Source organism: Canis aureus, chromosome 25 (genome assembly GCF_053574225.1).
Source record: "Canis aureus isolate CA01 chromosome 25, VMU_Caureus_v.1.0, whole genome shotgun sequence".
NCBI lineage: Eukaryota > Metazoa > Chordata > Mammalia > Carnivora > Canidae > Canis > Canis aureus.
In genome coordinates this window covers 34553031-34568167 of record NC_135635.1, presented here as the reverse complement: position 1 = coordinate 34568167, position 15137 = coordinate 34553031, and the positions used below count along the sequence as shown (strand labels likewise).

Genomic DNA, 15137 nt, shown 5'->3' with positions numbered 1-15137 from the left:
AATAATAATTCAAAGGCATACATGCACCCCTATGCTTATAGCAGCATTATTTACAATGGCCAAATTATGGAAGCAGCCCAAGTATCCATAGATAGATGAAAGGAAAAAGAAAATGTGGTATATACGTACAATGGAATGTTATTTGGGCATAAAAAAGAATGAAATCTTGCCATTTGCAACATGGATGGAGCTAGCTTAGCATATAATTTTTTAAAATTTTTATTTATTTATGATAGTCACAGAGAGAGAGAGAGAGAGGCAGAGACACAGGCAGAGGGAGAAGCAGGCTCCATGCACCGGGAGCCCGACATGGGATTTGATCCCGGGTCTCCAGGATCGCGCCCTGGGCCAAAGGCAGGCGCCAAACCGCTGCGCCACCCAGGGATCCCTTAGCATATAATGTTAAGCAACATAAGTCAGAATAAGAAAAATACCATAGATTTCAACTTCTATGTGGAATCTAAGAAACAAGCAAAAGGGGGAAAAAAGAGACAAAGCAAGAAACAGACATTTAGCTCTAGAGAATAAATTGATGGTTACCAAAGGGGAGGTGGGTAGAGGGATGGAGGAAACAGGTGATAGGGATGAAGGAAGGCACTTGTCGTGATGAGCACTGGGTGATATATGCCAGTGCTAAGTCACTACAGTGTATATCTGAAAGTAATAGAATGTAGCATGTTAACTACATTGGAATGAAAATTAAAAACAATAAATACCTAGAAGGTCTCATTTAATCCTCACAACCACCCTCTGACACGAATACTATTATTATCCTCATTTTTAAAAAACTGACGTTTGGTGAGATTACATAATGTTTGCAAAGTCACACAGCAAGAAAGTGGTAGAGAGTCAAGATTCAAATCCAAGTACATTCGTCTCCAGAATCTGTCCTGAGTCGCCATGCTCTAATTGAAGTTCCATTTAAACCAAGTTAGATGGAGCAACAAGGTAACTAGCCTACATACACATATTCTCTTTAACTAAATGAAGTATTAGAATATAAAGTTTAACTTCATTCTTTATGCTCTTTTTAATGATCACCAATAAATGAGGAAGGAAAGGGGCACCACCCTGGCCCTGAGCTTCTCTGAGGAGACAGACTCTCAGAGGGACTCAGGACACCTTTGAGGAGATGTACTTAAGGTATTTATGTCATCCTCTGTTTTCCCTTACTATCACCTCTGCTGCAGCCACAAGCATTTACAGTGCTGGCCTCCCTGCCATGTTGACACTGGTGTCTCCTGCTGCATGCTGAGGATTGGCTGTCTACATGCACAGTGCCTGCTGTTGAGCTCACTGTTGCCACACACCAAACTGCAGCAATGCCATCATGCTGGACAAATCCGACACATGAAAGGAAGCCCTTCAATAATCCAGCTTACGATGCTGTTAATAGCTCAAAAAAACTATTTTTCACTTATAAAACAATGTACCATAGAAGATGCATTTAAGTAGTTGCTTTGTTTTTTTTAAAGGTTTTTTTATTGGGGAGGGGTAATCTCTGCATCCAACATGGGGCTCCAACTCATGACCCTGAGATCAGATCAAGAGTCACATCCTTTTCTAACTGAGCCAACCAGATGCCCCAGTAGTTTATTTTAAACAATGGGCAAAAGGAGAAGGGGAAAAAAGACATTAATGTATTAAAATTGGGTGATGGTAAATTAATTAATTAATTAATTTATTTATTTATTTTAAAGATTTTATTTATTTATTCATGAGAGAGAGAGAGAGAGAGAGAGAGAGAGGCAGAGGGAGAAGCAGGCTCCGTGCAGGGAGCCCGATGTGGGACTTGATCCCCAGTCTCCAAGATCAGGCCCTGGGCCGAAGGTGCCACCAAACCACTAAGCCACCCGGGCTGCCCAATGGTAAAATAATTTAAACACAAAATGAAATGAGAAAAAAAGGACATGATCTCGATCATAAATATAGCTTTATGTATAAAAATTTTATTGCAAAAAAATCTACTTATTAAGTCAATTATTACATATTCCCTGAAATTCTTTTTTTTTTAAATTTTTATTTATTTATGACAGTCACAGAGAGAGAGAGAGAGAGAGAGAGAGGCAGAGACACAGGCAGAGGGAGAAGCAGGCTCCATGCACCGGGAGCCCGACGTGGGATTCGATCCTGGGTCTCCAGGATCGCGCCCTGGGCCAAAGGCAGGCGCCAAACCGCTGCACCACCCAGGGATCCCTGAAATTCTTTTTGTAATAAGATAGGACCTGATAAATAAAATATGGCCAATTTTTTTTAAGAACATGGCCAATTTTAAAAGCAAAAAGGCAAACAGAGTCCTAAAATGTTATGTAAAATTTACAAACAATTTTGCTATTAAACATGATACATAATGTGGATTGGCAGTTGCTACATCAGTGGAAAAGTCAGTTAAAAGGAGGAAATCATTAAAAATGATATATATACACTTGAAATATTTTATTTTTATTTATTTATTCATGAGAGACACAGAGAGAAGCAGAGACACAGGCAGAGGGAGAAGCAGGCTTCCTGCAGGGAGCCCAATATGGGACTTGATCCCAGAACCCTGGGATCACCACCAGAGCCAAAAGCAGACCCTCAACCAATGAGTCACCCAGGTGCCCCTGAAATATCTTATTTTAATTGAAAACAAATAAATAAAACAATTCACTAATTTCTAATGCAGGACCATGGCTTTTTTTTTTTTTTTTTTTTGTAGGGGTTAGCTGACACTTACCTTTTTTTTTTTTAGCTAGAGTTCTTAAGGAAATCACAGCTAAACGCATTTACTATTCAGTTTCCATTTCTTTAAAGAAGAGCAAAAACTTGTAAAACATCAGTAAAGAATCCTGAATTATGATCGTCCCCCAGGTATTTTATAGTTGCCTTGTTGCCTTACTGCCTGCCCTAGTTTAAACAGAAAAAAAGAAAAAAGAAAAAAAAAAAAAAAAAAAAAGAATGCAAAGCAATTTGTTTTTCCTGAATCTTCCAAAGCATTTACCTTAGGTCATAGAAAAACAACTCTCTTCCTTCCCTCATTCATAATTCATGGGTGTATGTAATATTTTAATCAATGTGCACGATTATAATAAGTAAACTAGCCTAAACAGGTTTTAGAACAAACATAGTAAGCATGCTGGTAAGCACATGTCCCAATGGTAGAAACAAACAGGCCTTAGCGAAGTGCCTCCTGCTAGCCACAGGCCAGCGGCACCTGCTGGGCCTCAGGGTTGAGGTGCTGGTGAATCTCTGAGATGTGAGGTTTCATGAAGTTATACATATTATTAACCTGCTATCCTGATTATTTTTACAAAGGTACATATAAGTGGCTGAGCGGATATCGTATGTCAATGTTTCTGACAGTGGAACTGGAATGGAACTATGTAATTGTGAAGAATGGGTCTGTTCTACAGAATAATGATAGCTTTTATTCACAGATGACTGTCAAGGACTTCTTACTATGTTATAAAGAGGTATTTATGGAATCTGCTCAGTTCTGTTTTAGTATGTTGTGCAAAACATACACAATTGAGTATTACTCTATCCCATAATTAAACATCACAATCTGTAACCTTTCAGAGGGCACTCGTTATGCCGTTTAATATTTAGCTCAACTTTGTGCTAAGTTTGCTAACAGGTGCTTTCTACTGACAAAATAATCTTCCCTGGACTTCAAATATCCTTCTGACACATTGGCCTCTCAGTTCTTTGAACTTCTCACCTTGACGACTCACTAATGAGGCCCGGTCTGGTCTCAGTCATTACCAACCACCACCCTGCCCTAATCTCGAGCTCACACACCCCACTCTGGGATGTTTCCTTCTCTCCTTCTGGTTTTGCTGCCTCTTATACCACCACTCTTGGGATCCTCCGATTCCCCAGGATCTACATGCTGCTGATCCCACGTCCTTTTCTCTGTACTTTTCCTCATGATATCCATCTGCCTGCTTTGCTCTAGTGAAATTCCGTGGTCAGTCATTATAAACCACTCCCTTGCTTCCACCCTCAACTCCTTTGTCCCACTATAGCTTCTTCACATTCACTCGGCAAGAGTGCAGCCCTGTGTAAATCTAGTTCTCCACCTGGTCTGCATCTGTACCCATGTAGCTGGATACAGCCAGAGAAAAACGCTCAACAATGCTGCTCAATCTCACCTCCAATTCATGGTCCTCAGCAATCATTTTATTTCCCTAGCCCTTGCACTTTCCCTCTCTCCCAGATGCCACTTCACCCATTTCCCTTTTTCTTCAAATGCTCTGTGTATCCCTTTAGCTTCCCACTCAGGCAATGGATCAACTTTTCCTATGACACTGAAAAATGTGAAACAATCAGAAGCAAATTTTTATAAATTTCCACTAACTTCATTTACCTTTCTAGCAGCACATGTACCCGTATGCTCTACCTTTCCTCCTTTTGCATAGATGAACTCAGTATGGCAGGAACAATTAGAAGTATATGGGTACTGGCCTCAGAGAAACTAGAGTACAACCTAGCACGTCACCGTTCATTACCTGCATTATCTTGGATAGGTTACCTTACCTCGCTCAGCTATAGTTTCCTCATCTGTAAGATAGGGCTAATGATGTATATTTTGTAAAGCTGTGTGAGTATAAAATAACTGGCATATAAGAGTCTCATTAAATTTTAGTTCCCTTACTTTATCTTAAGAATAGCTTGTGGCAACATAAATTGGTACAGATAGTACCAATAGTACTAGTACCAATAGTACCCCCGTGTTCACTGCAGCATTATTTACAATAGCCAAGATATGGAAGCAACCCAAGTGTGCCATTGACTGATGAATGGATAAAGATGTGGTATATGTATACAATGCAGTGTTACTCAGCCATAAAAAAAAATAATGAGATCTTGCCATGTGCAACAACATGCATGAACCTTTAGGACATTATACTAAGTGAAGTAAGTCAAAGAAAGACAACTACTATAAAATATCATATGTGGAATCTAAAGGAATCTAACCTACTCATAGATACAGAGGATATATATGGAGGAGATGGGTGAAGGTGGTTATAAGGGACAAATTCTAGTAATAAAGTAAGTCATGGGAATGTAATGTATAGCACGGCAGCTATAGTTAATATTCCTCTATTGTATATTTGAAAGTTGCTAAGAGAGTAATCTTAAAAGTTCTCATCACAAGAAAAAAATTGTAACTATGTGTGGTGATAGATGTTAACTAGACTTACTGTGGTCATTTTATAATATACACAAATATCAAATCACGCTGTATACTTAAAACTTTGTAATATGTTGTAAAATTACATCTCAATAAAAAATACCTTATATATCATACAGCATATGAATTCTGTCTCAAGAAGCTGCCCCTCATACCATGTTGTGTACATTTTTCACTAATTCAAACTGTCCTTTCTCCTAATTAGATTGAAGTAGGGCAATTACATTGAATATAGCAGGCTGGATATAAAAAGGGTTCATCTGCAAAGGAAAAGAGATTGTCCCCTAAGAATTTTTAAAAATGGATTCTGGCTTCAATATACAATTAAGAAGACTTTCAAAAATGACATTTCCTAGTCAAAAATTAATCTTTTATTATTTTATTATTACTTAGGATTTCCATTCACAATTTTTTTCCCTTTAAGTTTCTCTCTCCTAAACCAGGAAATAAACTTTGCCCTGTAGTTGGACTGATTTCTAAGTATGGATTCTATAATCTGTTGATGCAGACTGTGGAGTAGTATATGGAACACAGAGTGATATAATAAATCAAGATTTATTATATCACAGCCTTAATAAAGCCTTAATACAGCCTTAATAAAAATGTTCTATTTGGTCAAGTTCCCATGTCCAACTTGACTGAGGAGAGATACCACATTTAATCACCACAGGCATTGCAATTCCAGATAATAGAATAGTAATTTTTCTTTCTGAAATCAATTCAATAAATAATTTTGCATTTGCCACTCCTTTTGCCTTCAAAACCGACCTTAAGTTCTACTTCCTCCATCCAGCCTTCCTCGACCAACCACACCCACTGTATCCAGCACTCACCCTAGCATCCTGCGTACTCCACCCTTGATAACATTAACCAGGGTCCCCATGAACCAGGAACTGTCCTTGGTGCTTGGCATACGTCACTTCATTTGAACCTCACATGAACACTAGAAGGCAGGAGTCATTAACAATTTGTAGGTGAAGAAGCCAAGACTCAGGGACCTGGCTAAAGTGGTATGGCTGGCCAGGTGGAGCCCTAGGACTCAGAAATGCCTACCTCCAAGGCCAGCTCCCCACCATTATGCCATGCTGCCTTGGTGTTGAGTTCTACTGTCAGTCATCTTGTCTTATGCATCATTGTGGAATGAACAGATGTTGTCTAACCAGCTTGCACACTGTGTGGTGTATTTTTACATAATTTTTTATCTTTTTGTCTTCCTAGAACATAGGGAAACTGGGAAAGCAGTATTCTGTGTCTAGGCTAACTCTGGTAAGAAAACAAGAGAGAAATAGTCATCCCAGGGGCAGGCAGAACCACCAGGTAGACAGGAAAACCAATCTGGCATGTTCGAAGTGTGAAATGAGCAACACAAAGAATGCTGACAGCACACTGTATAAATGGGGTGGGGGAGGGAGGGGGCAGCAGAACCAATTTAGTGAAGAAGCTGAAGCCGATCACTGCAGATACAGCTCTGAGCCAAAGGTAATTCCATCAGATGTTTCGTGCATTTCTTTTTTTTTTTTTTTTAATTTTTTATTTATTTATGATAGTCACGCAGAGAGAGAGAGAGAGGCAGAGACACAGGCAGAGGGAGAAGCAGGCTCCATGCACTGGGAGCCTGACGTGGGATTCGATCCCGGGTCTCCAAGATCGCGCCCTGGGCCAAAGGCAGGCGCCAAACCACTGCGCCACCCAGGGATCCCTGTTTCGTGCATTTCTGTGTGAAACAAAAGTCTCTACTGGAAATGTTAAGTGATCAAGCAGAAAAGCAATCAAGAACTTTGCTCTTTCACATAGAAACTGGAGATTCTTACTCAAATCCTGCTCAGTTCAGATGTGAATTGGGCCTCAGCAAACTACTTTTAGTACTATAAGACATTCCTGTTCTAGCTCTTGTACAAAGACTAGAGAATAAAAGAACAGATTGTGAGAAGCAAAAGTAGTTGTGAAGAAAAAAAGAAACCGAAAGCATTCTTTTTGTTACCAATGACTTCTTACGATCTTTTACAGAAGAGCCACGTCTTCAAGACCAGAGTAAAATTAATACATACTGAAAGCAGTGACCTACACCATCCACTATGGTAGCCACAAGCCATATGAGGATACTGAGCACCTGAAATGTGTCTTGTCCACACTCAAGTGTGTAGTCATTATAACATACACCAGACTTTAAAGACTTAATAAAAAAAAAAATATATATATATATATATATACAGCAATATAGTTTTTCTACACTACACATTGAAATGCTAATATTCTAGATATACTGTGATAAATAAAATATTATAAAAATTAATTTCACTGGGGCACCTAGGTGGCACAGTCAGTTAAGCACCCACTCTTGGTTTCTGCTCAGGTCATGATCTCAGGGTAGTTAGATGGCGTCCCACACTGGGCCCCATGCTCAGCATGGAGTCAGCTTGAGTTTCTCTCCTCTTCTCTGCCCCTCCCCTCTGCACTCATGTGCAGTCTCTCATTCAAATAAATATTTAAAAAAATTAATTTCACCTGTTCTATTTTACTTTTTTAATAAGGCTACTGAACATTTTTAGTTAAGTATGTGGCTTACATTACACTTCAAGTGGTCAGAGCTGGTATAGAATGTGCTGTAGGAAAACCAGGGAAAGAAAGTCTCTGCAATGGGATGCCTGAGTGGCTCAGCTATTGGGTGTTTGCCTTTGGCTCAGGGTGTGATCCGGGAGTTACAGGATTGAGTCCTACATCGGGCTCCTTGCAGGGAGCCTGCTTCTCCCTCGGCCTGTGTCTCTGTGTCTCTCATGAATAAATAAATAAAATCTTTTAAAATAAAGTCAGGGATCCCTGGGTGGCTCAGCGGTTTAGCGCCTGCCTTTGGCCCAGGGCGTGATCCTGGAGTCCCAGGATAGAGTCCTGCGTCGGGCTCCCTGCATGGAGCCTGCTTCTCCCTCTGCCTGTGTCTCTGCCTCTCTCTCTCTCTATGTTTATCATGAACAAATAAATAAATCTTAAAAAAAATAAAAAGAAATAAAAGAAATTAAAAAAAAAAAGTCTCTGCAGTGATTCAATAAACTGTCAAGATACGTTAGTCCTTCATAACAGCTTGTTACAGGGAGGGGCAAGATGGGTATTTCTGGTGTTATATAAACAGGACGTAAAGCCAGAACAGTAGCTTGAGTCTGAGAACGATTTCTGTTACTGACCAGTTTTGAATCCATGACTTCCCAAACACAAAATCTTGGGTAAGTTACAACAATTCAGGGTCAGCCTACTTCTTAATCCTATTATAAAGGTTAAATGAAATAATATAAAGACCCTAGCATTTTAAATAGTAAATAGTACGATCCTCCTAAGAAAATTTCTGTGATAGGCTTTCAAAATATTTTGGTGGCACTTCATTAAAAAACAACTAATAAAATTAATGGTCTTTAGTTGCTATTTTTAAAAACTTCAGCTTCAGGCAGCCCCAGTGGCTCAGCAGTTTAGCGCCGCCTTCAGCCCAGGGTGTGATCCTGGAGACCTGGGATCAAGTCCCACATCAGGCTACCTGCATGGAGCCTGCCTCTCCCTCTGCCTGTGTCTCTGCTTCTCTCTCTCCTCTCTGTGTATTCTCATGAATAAATAAATAAAATCTTTAAAAAAAATTAAAAAATAAAAAAAATAAAAACTTCAGCTTCTAAATTCTAATAAAAAAGAATGTACTATTAGGAAAAATTATAAAAGATCATCTTTGGGAAGAGAAGCAGCATATAACTTTTCCTGTAAAGTTTAAATCAGACAGCTGAACAGTGTGATCAGTCCAAGCTATCTGTGAAATAGAGGCATATCTGGTCCCAAAACTCATCTGCTGGGTGATGTTGTGGAATCCATCTAATATTTCTGGAATATCGGCTTCCTCCTTTATCAAAGACGACTGACTACATGATCACTAAAATCCTGTTCAGCACTTCCATTCTTCTCAACAATGAATCAGTTGTTGGTCAATATGAATTTCTACTCACCACTTTGAAAGCATGCTGACTTCTCACCATCCTCTCATCTACACGTGTGTTTCAAAGAAGTTTCCTGACAGTCTTCCATAGAAATTCCTTGCCCAGGTTGTTTTCCCCATGAACTTCCATATATCCACTCCTCCCACAACAACCACCTCCTCCCAGTGCATCTATGTACACAGCCTTTTCTGTATACACTGAGAAGCCAACTAAAGGAGAAAAAGCATCCTTTCCCCACATTCTCCACACCGTGGTCCAGTTCAACTGCTCTCATCTAGCAGGCACTCACAGAATTATTAACTGAGACATTTGTTAAAACTGGAAACAGTACATAGCAAAATTAATGTGCCATTTAATGTTAAATGTCAAAAATAACAAAAATGATCTATGATGCAATTATTTGTAAAATCACTTGCAGACCGGTTACTTTTTTTTTTTTTTTTCTTTTAAACTGCAAGTAATTCTGAACAGGATCCTTAACTAGTAATTTTACTTTCTGACTGAGGATTAACTAAAGCATCTTCAGCTTTGCCCCAGGGATGTACATGACTCTAAGAAATTAATTTTGCTTTCTGTGATATAATTTGCTTATCTCTAAAAGAATTAATAATAATCACATGTTCATAGGGACTGTGACCTCACCAGAAAGGCTCAATACAAGTATAAACTATCAAATTTCAAATATCTCACAGTAAAAGCAGACATACTAATAACAATGTCAAGGTAAAATTTTAGAGGCAGGAGTTTTGAAAACAAAAAAGAAAACAAACAAACAAACAAACAAAAGAAAACAAAAAAGAGGGATCCCTGGGTGGCTCAGTTGGTTAAGCGTCTGTCTTTGGCTCAGGTCGTGATCCCAGGGTGCTGGGATAGAGTCCATCATCCAGCTTCTTGCTCAGCAGGGAGCCTGCTTCTCTCTCTGCCTGCCATTCCCCCCTGCTTGTGCACTCTCTCTTTCAAATAAATAAGTTTTTAAAAAAATCTTGAAAACAAAACAGAGAAAATGAAAGACTGCCTCACTACTGCCCAATGATATGGTATTTTTGCTTTTCACATGCTAACACAAGCCAGTGAAGATGCTAGCTTTATGGTCAGCCCAATTCTTATAGTTATCCAAGGAGAAAATGTTGGGATATCATCCCCCACACAGGAAAGCAGCACCTGTAAATCACCAATAGGTGAATTAACATCTTTGACTGCTTTTTCAATTACAAGTGGCATAAAAAAGAGGTTGTTTTGGGCAGTCCCAGGTGGCTCAGCAGTTTAGCGCTGCCTTCAGCCCAGGGCATGATCCTGGAGACCCGAGATTGAGTCCCACATGTCGGGCTCACTGCGTGGAGCCTGCTTCTCCCTTCACCTATGTCTCTGCCTCTCTCTCTCTGTCTCTCATGAATAAATAAATTTTTAAAATCTTAAAAAAAAAAAAAAAAAAAGACGTTTTGTTTTGGGGTTTTGTTTTTTAGAGAAAAAGCCCTTTTCTGGGCAGTTAGAGCACTGGTTCCTAGCACTCCTGGTTAAGAGCAGACGAGCTGTGGTGGGAGACAAAGTTCAGTTCTACTACTGTTATGCTTGTAACCATTAGATACAATGGCCTCTGTCAGGGCAGGTTCATAGGTGAGGCACACCATGCTCAATATGGCCCACGTCCTTTTCAGCAAGAATCCATGCTCTTCCCTCTTCTTTCTCAATAAAACGGCTCCAGCAAGCCTCTGACAGGGCAACCTGCAATGCCTGCTCTTAGCCCTTGACCTCACCATCTTATTCCCACCCCCTCCTTCTGGCCAGAGGTCCTTCTGCAACCCAAGCCCAACCTGAGTCCCTTTCTAGTATACCTCAGTAAATACATTTCTAAATGTGAAAAAAAATCTAGGAAATCTTAGCCTTCCTGAGTGTGTCCACTTACTACTATAGAACAATTAAGACTCTAACAAAATAAGGCTAATCTTTTGAAAAGTCCTAACCCTCCATGTCCGGGTCTCCTGGACCTTCAAGCAACAAGCAAATGTCACAACAGATCAGGTTTCCTGTGGCACTACTTAATAACATCAAACAAAACAGCTCTCCAGGAGATAACCCAACTAACTGCTCCCAGGGAGCCACACGGAGAGTGGTATATACTTCCTCTTCTGAAAGCAGAGTGTGCTGGAAATGATAGCAAACAGGCAATCGCAGTTTCTCCAGATGCTAACAAGAAACCCTGCAGTGAAGGATGTTTTCAAAGCACCCACCTTGTTGAGGACATCTCGCTGGCAGCCAAGATAAAGATTGGGAAGAATTCGGGTTGGCCCAATGTTGGCAACAGGTAGGCAAGGCTGAGAAATGCAGGTAGGGACTAGAGCAGATTTTCCTTCACAGAGGCCAGGGAAACAACGGGAGAACTCCGCAAACCCACCTGAGAACAAACATCACAAAATTACACCATGTACAAAGATAAAAATCAGCCCTGCATGAACTGTTCAAAAAAAACTGTTTAAAAAGCAAAATCAAATCCCACAGATGCCAAGCGGGCACCACTCATGTGCAATTCCTGTCCAAGGCTGCCAAGCGCTAAGTACAGCATCCAGCATGGCCCCAAGCTTCACCTTCTCCAGCCCTCTCGATCTCAGGACTCCTCTCATTCTCACTCTCTCCGACATCGCATAGCCTACATTTCCTCCCTCCTCCCCATCCCCCAAAGGAATGCTTTTCTGTGGAACTTATAGAGGATTTAAAATAAGTAGCAAATAACCAAGCCAAAACAAATATTCACAGGAGCAAAACGGGAATATAAAAACCCCGTGAACTGAGGCCAGATGTTATTTCTTCAAAATAAACTTGATCAAGTTAAAAATTCCTTCCAGCATTAACTTTAAATCTTCCCACTATGCAGGTTTTTATTTCAAAGGTATCACAAATATACACACCCCTACTCTTGCAAATATTCTCCATCAAGGAGACAGTTCATCAAGGTTCATCAAGGTTCCCATAATTACTACGGATCCCTAGGCTCCGCTGTTCAGTTTGCTGAACACGATGAAGAAGTGGTGACAGACCCTAACTGCTCAGGGTATGTCAGGGCCTTGTGGCAAGATTCCTAGACCCACAAGAATCCCACTTTTCCTAGTCCAGTCCTTACAATGATCTGTTCTATTACCTTCATTAAGTCACAATCTTGCCATTTCATAATGAACAGAAACCTATCCTGCCACAGGAGGCACACTCTCACCTCCTCTGGAAAAGAAAAAAATGGGTAAGGTCTTCCCCCGGTTTTCTCATCTAAATATTCCTTGCTATCCAAATCCAAACCCAGAACCCTAAAGATTCTGATACATTTTCAGATAAATCTCCTCCTAGCCAAACCCTCACTACTTGCTGAGTTCAAAGCAGGAAGCAAAGAGATTTGGATCACAGGAAATACTTGTATATTTTTAGTACTATTTAATTAAAAAACAATTAACATGTTATTAGGAGACAAGGCAGCCCCCACTTCTACCTCTTTAATCAAGCCTTAAACAAGATACTAAAATCTCTTTAAATATTTATGTCTGGATGATCCTTGAGTTGCATTCTATTAGCCTTTAGTCTGCTTCTAGAAGCACACAAAACATGCCCTCAAAAACTGCAGATGTGCAGGGAGCTGGAAGGGGAGAGTGTCATCCCTTATCATCCCCTATAGTATTTCCAACTCAAGTTTAATCTGGACTGCTGTGTCTACCATCTATGCTCATTTTATGTTCCACAATGCAGCAAGTTAGGGTGACAGGAAGTCGGTGACAACTATGTCACCTGCAAAATGCTGAAGTGCGCATTCCTAGCCTCCTACCTAAGTGTTTGTTTTTACTTGTCAGCAGCTTGCTTATACTAAAGTTCTTAAGGTAACCTGATGGAAAGAGCAGGTGGTTCCATTATAGAACCCCTGAACTCCTTTATGTGACAGATGTGGCCCTCAGGACACATCCTTGTTCAGGTTCATGGCTTCATTGCTCACCATTTCCAAGCTTGACCTCCAGGCACACAAAACCGACTGTTATTTCATATTCTGATGCTATTCTCTCATCCAAGAATACCACCACCACTACCCATGCATGTGCACACAGCAAGCAAACCACAAAGAGAAAAGCCCTATGATGGTTAGTGTGGGCAGAGAAAGTAAGAGCACAGGCTGAGTTCAGATACATTAGGACCCAGCCTCACCTGTGAGGATTCCTCCACCCTTGATCTGCAGTTGTTTAGCTACAGCTTTTTTTTTTAAAGATTTTATTTATTCATGAGAGACACAGAGAGAGAGGCAGAGACATAGGCAGAGGGAGAGGCAGGCTCCCTGTGGGGAGCCTGACGTGGGACTCGATCCCAGGATCTGGATCCCAGGACCCCAGAACCATGTCCTGAGCTGAAGGCAGATGCTCAACCACTGAGCCACCCAGGCATCCCTGTTTAGCTACATCTTGTTAGGATTCACCAGACACAAAATGAAAAACGCAATGCTTCTAAGGTTACATTTCCCAAAGTGTGCTCTGAAGCACTGGGGTCTGGCAGGAAGTTGACATACGAGGTATCAGTTTCAAAAAGTAAGAGAAGTACTGTGTATCACCTCTCCCTGGGATATTCACAATATTAAAGCCTCATAATATTAAAGGCTCCAAAAAGTATATCCAAGAAAACAAGTTTAATTTAACTCAAATAAGTTTCCCAAATTTATTTGACCATGGACTGCCCTCTAAAATCTACTATTTTCCCCTTTAAAATCTACTAATAGCTAGGACAATTCACACTTAAGGAAACGCTATATACTAGGACCATTGTGAGTCCTGAAATGGAGTCTGTCAGAATTCCTACACCCATGAGCAGAACAATCCCTAGAAAGGGGCAGCCTATGATGGCATATGTATAGGAGTGTCACTGATGATCAGGATTTATTATTTTAGTTCTACTAGTGTTCTGTTCCCTTTCAGTCTAATTGCATAATACAGTTATATTCCTTCCCAAAGTATTTCTTCTAACACTAAGTGTTAAAGGGTCTCACCATACTTTGCCTATCTCATACCTACCCAACCAGAATAATCTACAGGCACTATTGTGACTGTAATTTAATTGTACGAGTTTAAATGTTAGCTTCTACTAACTTTGGTGGTTCTGGTGTTTCTACAAAGAACTGTTCTCAGGTTTTGTTTTTTTTGTTTTTGTTTTTTTCCCCTATCTTGACTCCAAAAAAGTTCATCTAATAGCCTCTCATTTAAATCCAACAGAACAATCTTCCAGTAAACATTCGCAGAGAAAAGAGAAACAATCCAAGGAAACTCCACTTGAATTCCATTTTACGTTTATAAGTAGTCAGATATACGACTAATATAAGTAGCCAAAGAATTACCTAACATTTTCTAAGTGAAAAACATTGCTCTAAGCACTTTATAAATATTTATTCCATCTTTATGAGTAGGAGGTGAGTGCTATTCTTATTATTCCCATTTTACAGATAGGAAAATAAAGGTTCAAAAAGACAGAGTAGTAATTGGCAGAACTGGGACATGCGTGCCAGCAGTCTCCCCTAGAGATTGTACTGTCAATCACTGTGCTGTATCACTTCTCCAAATACTACAGGATTAACTCCTTCTCAGGATGCAGGGGCAGCCTTGCTGATTTCTACTGGGTCTTGCCCTCACTAGCTGCGAGCGACCTGCTAGGTCTCAATACGAGACTAAAAATGGCCACATACTTCTCCCAAACTGATGGCAGAGCCTTGCTTCCCCAAAGCCATAGAGTTCAAATGCTTCACTGAGGGAGAAAAAAGGAAAGAAGGGTGGACATGACGAGAGAGACACAAGAGACTCTAAATGTACTCATTTCACATGAAGCCAATAACAGCACTGATAGATGAACTAGTTAAAATATAGATACAGTCACGGGTTTGTTCATGATCACAGTGTGCAAGATGTGGTGAGGCTGAAGCTGTCTTGAGCACTTTTCAGGCCTCCTCCACAAAGCAACTCTCAGAGGGGATACAATTTGGCAACAATCAT

At 40.3% G+C, this 15137-nt stretch overlaps 1 protein-coding gene across 2 annotated transcripts in view; it reads right to left on the bottom strand.

Annotated features, from left to right (window-relative positions):
- Nucleotides 1-15137, bottom strand: part of DUSP16 (dual specificity phosphatase 16) — a 105183-nt gene that overhangs the window by 13180 nt on the left and 76866 nt on the right. For both annotated transcript variants that reach the window (XM_077871020.1, XM_077871021.1), the window contains one exon: nt 11370-11533. In XM_077871020.1, the coding sequence (XP_077727146.1) occupies nt 11370-11533 (164 nt within the window). The remainder of the gene's footprint in view (nt 1-11369; nt 11534-15137) is intronic.